The 10,913-nt window shown below is 42.2% G+C and overlaps 1 protein-coding gene across 1 annotated transcript; it reads right to left on the bottom strand.

Annotated features, from left to right (window-relative positions):
* Nucleotides 1-3,955: 3,955 nt before the first annotated feature.
* Nucleotides 3,956-9,428, bottom strand: LOC138037457 (uncharacterized). The gene is made up of 5 exons (XM_068883380.1): nucleotides 9,392-9,428; nucleotides 8,339-8,446; nucleotides 7,703-7,764; nucleotides 4,737-5,445; nucleotides 3,956-4,470 (listed from the first exon to the last, which is right to left on the bottom strand). The coding sequence occupies exons 1-5, from the start codon at nucleotides 9,426-9,428 to the stop codon at nucleotides 3,956-3,958; spliced, it is 1,431 nt and encodes a 476-aa protein (XP_068739481.1).
* Between the last annotated feature and the right edge of the window lie 1,485 nt (nucleotides 9,429-10,913).

Raw genomic sequence — 10,913 nt, 5'->3', positions numbered from 1 at the left:
CGGTTTACCACCATTCATGTAAGGATGCTTGTACAGGGAGTACAGTACTCCAGTTTTTTCTTCAAATGAAATCTCTGCCTGACCCTTCACTAGCAAACCGTCTCCGTCCCATTACTTACGCAGACTCTCATCTTCACGCTGCATCTGCTTGAGCTTCTCTCTATCCACAATAGGATTTTCACGGGTACTAGGCACCTTCAAAGTAGTGCGTTCATCCTTTTTCTTAGCTTGAGTTCGGGTAGTTACTGCACAAGCCTCTTGCCAACTGGGATCTGGATTTTGTGCGTCCCTTGCATCACGTACGTTACCAATAATTAGGTCGTAGATGGGATCTGAAAGGCACTGCGCTTTTACATGACCCTTAAGATAAGGCGTATCAACATAAATTCTTGCTATAGGTACCTTCCTCGCTGTGTTGTCAATAAGCAACATGACGTTAAAATCTGTGGTGAACTGATCTTCGTCGACAAGGTCCTTGTTGACTACAACTCCACTGCAAACCAGTATTAAAACGTCGGCAGTCTTCTCTCCAACTCTGCCCTTTACAACTGGCATCTTACTTCTTATTCCAGTTAAGGGTTCAACACAGGCATTACTTAGCAACGGAACTTTCTTGCCACGGGCTAACAGAAGCTGATCATTTTGAATACACGACTTGACGTCCTCGGGGGTAGCGTTAAGATCTGGTGACTTAACCAAACAGCCAGCACTAACTTGACCCCGTTGCACAGGGTTACCATCTTTACCTTGGCCTCCTGACTTTCGTCCACTTGATCGACAGTTCCTCGCCTCATGGCCTTGCTTGCCACATAGGAAACACTTTCTTGCTGGAGTTGGGCAGTTAATTGCTTTGTGTCCGTGGGCATTACACCTGTAACACTGGAGAGCTGTTGTATCACTCTGTGCGTTCTTTGTTTCTTCGGCCTTGGCCTGTACTACCGGCTTCTTGGTCGCAGAGCTAAACAGGTGCTTTCCATGTGCTTCCAAGTATTGATCGACGATTTTCGCTATCTGGTCAAGCGTTTCCGGGGCTCTTTCACAAAGGTGAATAGCTAACTCTTTTGGACAAGAGTCAATAAACTGCTCGTCCACAATTAGATCTTTCAGGCCTTCAAAAGAACGTTCAGTGTGCGACAGTTCCAACCACCGCAACAAGTATCTCTCCAGTCGCACTAAAAACTGCTCTGGGCTCTCATCAACTTCCGGCTTTGATGCCCTAAATTTACGGCGATAACCATCCTCCGTTAGGTCATATCTCTTCATCAAAGCTAGTTTTACTCGGTCATAATCTTGGGCTGCTTCCTCGGATAACCGCAAATAAACTTCTAGCACACGTCCAGACAAAAGAGCACTAAGTTTCGAATCCCATCCTGTCTTCTCCCATTTAGCTGTCGCTGCAAATCTTTCAAATCTTTGTAAATAAGCATCCAAGTCGTCCTTGCCATCGACAAATGAGGGAAGCTTGGGTGCCTTGGCTCTATCCTCTCTCACTTCAGGGCGCCCGTCAGCACTCTCCACAGCCAAACGTGCAATCTCCAGCTCATGTTCTCTTTTTGCCGCTTCAATAGCCTCTTTCTGTTTCAACAGCTCGGCTTCCATCTCCAATTTTCTTAGTTCGCGTTCTTGTCGCCTAGTTTCTCTCTCTTGGTCTTCTCTTTTGCACCTTTCCTCCTTCTCTTCCTCTTCCTTTCTTTTATCCTCCTCAAGCATTCGACGCCTCTCTTCCTTTTCTTCTTCTAATTGCCTCCTTTTTTCTTCTCTTTCTTCCTCTTCCCTTCTTCTTTCTTCTTCAAACTGTCTGTGTTTCTCTTCCTTTTCTTCTTCTAATTGCCTCCTTTTTTCTTCTCTTTCTTCCTCTTCCCTTCTTCTTTCTTCTTGCAATTGTCTACGTCTTTCTTTTTTTTTTTCCCTCTTCCCTCACAAACTCGAGAAGCTTTTCTCTCTCCAATCCGAACTTTTCTCCAATCTGTATGAACTTATCCATTTCCACAGCAGTAGTTCACACAATATCTACTTCCTTGAAACACTTCTTCTTACTTTTTCTGTAACTCTTTCTTCTTGAGATCCCCTTTCCTGGTTACTGTAGTCGCCAAGCAAATGAATTCCTCTCCCGGACAGGCCCCCAATGTTACGAGTTCGAATGTTTTGAGGACAGGTAGCTTGCAGACTAAACTGAACGCAGGGTTGTCGGAACAACAACAAGAAGATTTATTCCAAAGATTAACATAGTTTCCACGAAGACTCCAAACAACACGTACTTGATAAAATTACACGACCTCCGCAAACTTGAATAAACACAGCTGCTGTCACACTTGACTAAACCCGGCTAACGCCAACTCTCTTCACTTGTGAAAAAGTAGTTAAAAAAACTTCGCCTGGACTCGTCTACTTGACAATAAGCTTCTAGAACTTTGTAAAATAGTAATCAATCTAATTATAGAAAGATTACAAAAGACACCGATTTAGAAACGCTTACGCACAAAGCTAAAAATAAACAAACTACAAACTGTCGTGAAGCATCTAGAAAGTAACACTAGTCACGCAATGCTATTTTTCGTAAAGGGTATTCGAAGAAGTACAAGGAAGGAAGGAACCGGCCAAAGCAGTGGAAAGCTATTGCAAAGCAGCTGCTTAGAAACACTCTATAATTTTCCTCTTAAAAGGAGTAACTGCAAATAAACGTAGAGCACAAAAAATCAGGTCTGGGTTTTCAGAAAGAGGAGAGGATAGCACGGCGTCCACTGTCGACTAACTCAGGTATCCATTTGATAGTGATTAATTTACTGGCTCTACTAACTCTGATTTACTGAACAGAACCATCAACGTTTGAGACAACTATTAAAGAGGTTAAGCATGACGTTTATCCCAAACGGGAAACGACGTCGTGAGTGAAATTAGGGTTTTGCCAAAAATGTAAGAACCCTGCTTGATATTAGCTCATTTCTGTCCTCTTAGCTCGAGATATCAAGAAACTTTTTAAAGGAACGAGACAATTTAAAATGAGAGAATTTCCACGCTTTTATGACAAGTAGGAGCCTGCCGTTTCCCGTTGGCCGTTGGCTGTAAACGTCAGACTTAAAGGAAAAGTACTGGCTAGAAATTTTTCTGAATCAAAAGTTCTTTATCTGCATTGTCATACTTGACCACTCATTTGGGCTTAATATGTTTAAGTAGCCAACAATAACGCTTCAATTGAAATCCGCCATCTTTGTTTTTTGTGTATGCAAACGAGGCTATGACGTAGCAATAGTCAAGGATTTCTTCGGATGACTAGATGTACTTGACTTAAACAAGGAATGCACAGGCGAGGGGAGCGATACTTTGAAGACTTGACCTGACGTGACATCCATCTCGGGGGAACTGGTACCGAGTAGGGTAACCCGTTGTCTCCGGCCTGGCAAGTAGATGTAAGACCGGAACCATGACAATAGGTTTCCAGAGATGAGGAAGTTGGTCTGGAGCTTGTTCAGCAACAGAGTATGATCGACCTTGTCGAATGCTTTCGACATATCCATGTATATAATGTCTGTTTGCTTGCCAGCGTCCAGTAACGAGCCGATGTGATCATGTACTTCAAAAAGTTGCGTGGTGCAAGATTTACCTGAAGTGAAGCCATGTTGGATGCAGCTGATAAGGCAGAATATGTGGTCACTTATTTTGCCCAGCACACAGCGTTCAAGAACCTTGGAGACTATTGAGAGGAGAGAGATTGGGCGGTAGTTATCTACGTACTGTTTTTCTCCTTTTTTGTAGACAGGTATGATATTCGCCAGTTTCCAGTCCTCCGGGAGCGTACCACAGCCGAGAGACAGGTTAAACAGCTGAGTTAGTGATGGAACTATTTGCCGCGCTGTTTCCTTGAGGAGACTACCGGGATGCCGTCTGTACCAGTAGCCTTGTTGGGGTCAAGGGCTAGCAGAGCCTCCGATACATCCTCCGTGGTAAAGCTGACTTCTCACAGGGCGTGGTCCGATGGTTCAGTTTCCGTTGGTGTCGGGTCTGGGTGGTCCTTGGTACTAAACACGGACGTAAAGTACTCGTTGAACATAGATGCGATATCAGCAAGGCTTGAGGCCGTGTGACTTGGTGTCGATACCCCTTCGCCGACGCCCATTGACATGGTATCGGAAAAAGTAGACTCTTTACTACTGAGTTTAAATACCGACCAAAATCTCTTTGGGTTGTTACGGAGGTCGGAGTCCAGAGAATTAAAAAAGTTAGTCCGGCTCTCCTTGATCATATTTTTCACTTTGGCTCTGAGTTCTCTGAATTTAGCCCGTAGAGAGTCAGTTGGGGAGCTCAAAAATTTCTGCCTCGCGGACTCTTTCTTCCTGAGGGCGTGAACAATGTCTCCATTGATCCAGGGTGGGTTGTTGCGCCCCTTGATGTTTTTTGTAGGGATATAATCCCGAACTGCAGCGAGGAACGCGTCCTTCCATTGGTGCCAGCTTATGTTGACATCGTCCGTCACTGCACGAAAAAACGGATTTACACCAAATTTGCACAGAGCAAATATAATGCAAACATATATTTACTCTAGAGCAAACCTGTAGCAAACATGGTAAATGCCGCGTTTGCTACTATATTCACACAGGTAAGAAAATATGGTGCAAATGTGGTATTTACCACGTTTGCTACAGGCTTGCTCTAGAGTAAACATATGTTTGCATTATATTTGCGTTGTGCAAATTTGGTGAAAATCCATTTTTTCGTGAAGTGCGTGTTGATCGTGCTACACAGATCGATGGCCCCTATGGCTGAGCGTAGCCCATTGAAATCTCCTCGACAATAGTCGTACACCGTTCGTGCAATGGGAGGCGCGGCTTTCCTTGAGATCTTTAAATGGAATACGATGGTGCCATGATCGGTGAACAGGCCGCTTTCTTTTGGACTGAGTACAGAAATATCATTTACTTGACTAGCAACGCTAGTAATAACAAGATCTAAGAAGTTATCACCTCTAGTTGGTATCGTGTTCAGTTGTGTTAAGAAAAATTTGCTTAACTGTTCAACGAATGCGCCTTCATCAACACCTTTGGTTATCTCAGGCGATTCCCAGTGGACTTCAGAGAAGTTGAAGTCGCCGGCGATTAGCATATTGCGGTAGCGTGACGAGCATTTAGCCAAGTGGATATTAAATTTATCCCACCAGTCCCTCTCAGGTGTTGGAGTTCTATAACAGCAGCAAGCTAATCTTTTAGCTTTGGATTTAGTTGTTAGTTCCACAGAGGCGGTTTCCAGATCCGAGTCATTGAAATCAGCGATTTCGCGACAAAAGCTGAAAGAGTTCGCTTTAACAGCTAATAATACGCCGCCAGCATGGCTTCCCCGATCTCTCCGGTAGATTACATAGCCTGATGGTAGAATTTCCTTGTTTTCAACAAGGCTAGTCAGCCAGGTCTCAGTTACCCACACAACATCAGCCTGCTCGGATTGAACAAGTTCCTGAAAGCGAGACAGGTTGCACACTTCTTTGCCGTCGGCTTTGTTTCATCTACGATCTTGTAACCCAATGATTCTGGACCATTTGCTAAGTGTTACAACAAAATATGTCTAGTATTGTCTGAGTATTGGTGTGCGCCGTGCAATATTCCAACTTTTCCAAGCCCGTGTGATAAGTACATTTTTGTCCTCTGAACACTTTAATAAGCTCTACTCCCAAATGGACTGCGGTTATCAAGTGCAACAGTCAGCGTTGATTGACATCTTTATATACCAAGGAGTCAAAAGTGTTCGCTCTAGTGGCAGCGAGAAGCCATATTTATTTACTTAAACACAAGGAAGAAATTGCACTTATAACTCTCAGGGACGAGTAGAGTACGTATGAAGGCGGTAAAGAAATATCCCCAAAGTAATCCCTTGGGCTGCATGATGATTGCTATTTGTTTGTTTCCTATTCCAGCTCGGAATACACTACTTAAAGTGCCACTTTTAGCTGTAAGTGACCTCAAACCCAAACGAGGCTATTTAAGCCATGCTGGGTGGACACTCTATGACGATTACATGTCAAAGAAAAACAACAAATCAAGATTTCAGGAATATTTTGCAATAGGCTATTTTACGGTGGCCCACAATGGACTTGCTGCAAATTAAAGAGTTGCTGCATGCAAATTCAAAATAGTTGCTGCAAATTAAAAGAATGTCGCGGCATATAAAACCATCAAGCGTATGCTAGCGCACTGAAGGAATGGCAGGTACAAAACACAGGTCACAGGTCACTGGTCATTGTTTTAACAATACAGAAAGTATCCTAAACATCCAATAAAACTAACCTTAGACCTAATTAGGCCTAATGTTAGCAGTTGTAAACAGTTGGGTGGTTTTTGTATTGGTAAAACAATGACCTGTGACCTGTGTTTTGTACCTGTCCTTCCTTCAGTGCGAGATATGTCCAGGTTTGCACCTAATTAGATGCACGCGGATTTCAATAAGCGTCATGAAGTGTCCCTTTGCTCTTCTCGCCAACTTCAACATCACTTGTGTCTCAGAATACAGACAGTTTATGTCACAAAGTGTCCCCCAAATGCTGCTCTTTAAGTGAAGATTAACTGCTACATTTACCCAAAGCTAAAAATAACGCTAACCTTTACCCTTACCTTATTGTTGAAAATAGGTAGCAAATGCTTAGACTTAAGAGGACACTTTGTGTTGGATTTCAAAATTGGGCGTGCATCTAATTAGGTGCAAACCTGGACATAAGTGTTCAGTGCCCACGCATACTTTTGGTGTTTTAATTTGCAACAACATTCTTTTAATTTGCAGCACCTTTTTTTAATTTGTAGCAACTTTAATTTATTTGCAGCAACTCTTTAATTTGCAGCATGTCCCCTGTGGGCCACCGTACCATTTGCAACAAACTGGTCACATAACTTATAATTGGTGAACTTAAATTCGGTCTTTATAAATTCCAGAAATGGAAAGATCGTGTTTGCCATAATTACGCGCTACAAACAAAGCTCAGATTCCTATTTGATCATGGGTCAAATAAGCGAGAATAAATGTGCAAGGGTGGAAGTTTTTCGGGCAGCTTCTGCAAGTATCGGAACAGAAATTACGTAAAACAAAAGAAACAAAAGACAGACAACAAAACAACTCCAAATAAAGACTAATCACACGTGACGAAAGACACAGTGCTTTCCGGTACCTGCAGAAGAATCCGTTTTTCGACTTTGATATTTCGAAGGAAGAGTTTTAAAGTGGTTTGAAAACTTAGAAAAATACAAGGATTTGTATGAAAATCATTAAAGCCTGACTGGGTGGCAAAGCGTCCATTTCCCATACAAATCCTCATAAATTCTGTCAACTGTAACAATACCCGTTTATACGAAATACTAGCGAAAATTTTGAGCTGCTCTTTTTACTTCTGGAAAAGTAATTTCATGAAACCAGCACAATCATCGTGTTTATGAAAAAAAGTTCACGTGACGAATTGTTGCAAAAAGCCTATTATTCACCGAGCAGGATGTGAATACTTGTTTTAGAATAATTAAATAGGTTTCATCTGTCACCTCGACAAAACGGCTTGCGACCGTTTTGAACAAACCACTTAGGTGATTATCGGGTAATAATCACCCCAATTGCAACCAATCAGCGAACAGAATTTTCATTATTCACCTATGTAATTATACCGAACAGAAGTACTAAAACAGGGTCGAAAACAAATAGCCGGCGGATTTACTGCGAACTAAGACAGTTCATTTACCTTTAAAGGCTGGTTTTCACTAGCGACGGAGTCGGAGTCGGAGTCGTAAGAGCGCTTATAACCTAGTGAAAATCAAAGATCGGAGTCATAAGCGGAGTCATAAGCTCGACGGAATCGGAGTCAGAAGAATCAGAACGTTTCCATTTTCTTCCGACTCCGCTTATGACTCCGTCGCTTATGATCCAGTGAAAACTAGATTGTCGGAGTCGGAATCAGAAGCGGAAAAACCAACCAATCACAATGCTTGGAATCGATGTTTGTTCATCCGCTTCTGCTTCCGAATCCGACAATGCAGTTTTCCTTGGATCGTAAGCGACGGAGCCATAAGCGGTATCGGTATTCTGCTTCCGACTCCGACAGTTTGATTTTCACTAGATCGTATCGCTCTGCGCTTCTGATTACGACTCTGACTCCGACTCCGTCGCCAGTGAAAACCAGCCTCAAAATTTTCGATTGAGTCCAGCAACTGTGGCCTTGAAGACCAGTAGTTGTAGTCAAGAGCTAGTATGCTTCCAACATTTTAATTTAATGTTTGAAGTGAGAAACACCCTTGTAAACAACTACGTAGAAGTCACAAAGCCTACTACATGCACGTTTAATGAGCAAATTCTTTTAGTCGTAGTAACCTTACCATACAAGCGGATGATGAATCTTTGACAAACTGAACTCTTTCTTTGTAACCTTCAACAGCGTGTTTCAATGAGAAGAAGGTGTTTTCGTTTTTCAGTCGTTTTTCAGTGAGTTCTGCATGTAATGGAAAAAAAATGCTTAGAGAAGCTACTCGGGAGCACCGATCAGCTTAAATAATACTAGCACTGCAAACAATGCTTCAATTTAGGCTTAGTGGGGCTATGTCACCGGCCTAAAATAATGCTATTTCATGACACCCAAAATGCCCAAAAAGTAGAATGAAACATTGCAATAACCACTTAAGACTGTTGAACAACAAACAAATTAAACAAATTAAAAGAAATACAACAAAAGGAAAGAGAAGCATGCATGTCACCTAAAATGATGCAATTTCATGACACCCAAAATGCCCAAAAAGTAGAATGAAACATTGCAGTAACCGCTTAAGACTGTTGAACAACATAAAAGAAATACAACAAAAGGAAAGAGAAACATGCATGTCACCTAAAATGATGCAATTTCATGACACCCAAAATGCCCAAAAAATAGAATGAAACATTGCAATAACCACTTAAGACTGTTGAACAACATAAAAGAAATACAAAGAAAGGAAAGAGAAACATGCATGTCACCTAAAATGATGCAATTTCATGACACCCAAAATGGCCAAAAAATAGAATGAAACATTGCAATAACCACTTAAGACTGTTGAACAACAAACAAATTAAAAGAAATACAACAAAAGGAAAGAGAAGCACGGATGGACACAAATGAACAAGATTGACGCGGATTGCATTTGGGTAATCTTGAAAAAAGTCGGCCCGACGTTTTTCAAGGTAATGTAGGGCAAATCGCCTGAATAAAGGTCGTTTTTGCTCAGAATCCTCTTGAGTGGACTTTGCTATTAAGGCAGTTCAGAGGTAGTTCTCTCAAATATATATCCTGAAAGAACCAGTTCAAACTAAAAAGACTACGACCACCGGATCACGCTGCTTCCCAACGCATCCTTCTTTCTTAAATATAAATTGTAAACGGTTTTGGACCGGAGCGTCGTGTTACCTTGGAATTCAATCATGGAGTACCCGGTCATCAACATTATGCACGTGGGAATGCTCCAGAACAAAACCAAAGCATAATATATGTGGACTCCACTAATAAATCTAAGCAAGTGCAAGACCACGCCCAATGCTGCGTGAGCCTTACTGATGTCCAAAGACGAGATGTGTGGCTTGGTCTCTGCGCATCATTCCGTACTGAAGAGAACCAGATATTATCGCGAACAATGCCAGGAAATAGGACAGTTTCTAAACGGTAAAAACAAAGTTGCTCTTGTTTAGAAGTTTTAAGTGACACGATGAAAGAGATTGACAGTTCACATGGCTTTGATTTCCTTTGCTCTCGAATTGGATTACCTAAGGACTTCTACCATCTTATATATATAAACCGACCTGTATTTTGTTGATTAATGAACCCATATAAGAATTATGGGAAATAAAATGATCCAGTTCACTTGTTATGCATAGAATACGAGTTCTTTAAGGCCTATCTTTGTGCGAAAATCGTACGCGGACCAGAGATCAGGAAAGCCATTCTCGAATTTTTCTACCAATCTTAGCAGCAACTGGAATAAAGAGTTTCGAGAGATGCTCCCGAGTCTCTGGTGACCAGAATGTGTTACTTCGTTGCCTGCGCATGCCAACTTACCTTAATTGCGCGCGATATGTCACGCAACACCTCGCTGAACGGGTCACCTCGCAGCTCTTACAAGGTCTCACCTGATTGGAGACCACCCTTGAGGTTTAACAAAAGAACAAATAACAGAAACAATGGACCCTAGGCCTAAGACAAAAGGGCCATTGTTTCTGTTACCCTAGGCCTAAAACAAAAGGGCCATTGTTTCTGTTATTTGTTCTTTTGTTAAACCTCAAGGGTGGTCTCCAATCAGGTGAGACCTTGTAGGAGCTGCGAGGCTACCGCGCTGTACTGCCTGTCATGCGCTAATTCACCCAGTCCTCTCTCCAACCACGGCACTGCACGACAAACAGTACGCCACGTGCAAACACAGCACTTAACCTATAGCAACCCACGCACGAACAACCAAGGACAACCGTACTTGGCACGTGATTCGAAGCCATTCCATGTGAAATTTGCAGTCAAGTTGAATAACCACAGTAGCAAACAACTGCTGCTAAGCTTACGATAAGGAGAATTCAAATTTCCAATCAGTGCTGTTAAAATATGAATTAAGGTAGTTATCTCCTCTGACTTCGCGTGCACATGTTTCTTCCTCTGTAGCTCTCTCCATGATTCGCTATTTGTCTTTTGGAATCAAACAATTCATTGATGGAGTCTACATTTTCGTGCACTGCTAAATGGTTTCTTGGATTGTTTTCCATATTTAAGTGCTGCGAGTGGTAAATGATTAACAGACTTGAAGAGAGACATGTAATTGGTTCAAGTTGCGTTATGACTGTATCGTTCTATCATCCTGCATCTGTTAGAGCTTCCATCTGAGTCAGAAGCTTCTGCTAGAGCTTCACGTTCAATCGAGGCAGAAGCTCAAAAGAAGGGCGTCCATTTG

This window comes from Montipora capricornis, chromosome 2, assembly GCF_036669925.1.
Source record: "Montipora capricornis isolate CH-2021 chromosome 2, ASM3666992v2, whole genome shotgun sequence".
Classification (NCBI taxonomy): domain Eukaryota; kingdom Metazoa; phylum Cnidaria; class Anthozoa; order Scleractinia; family Acroporidae; genus Montipora; species Montipora capricornis.
The sequence above is the reverse complement of the archived record's forward strand: the minus strand, read 5'-3'. Positions and strand labels throughout refer to the sequence as shown.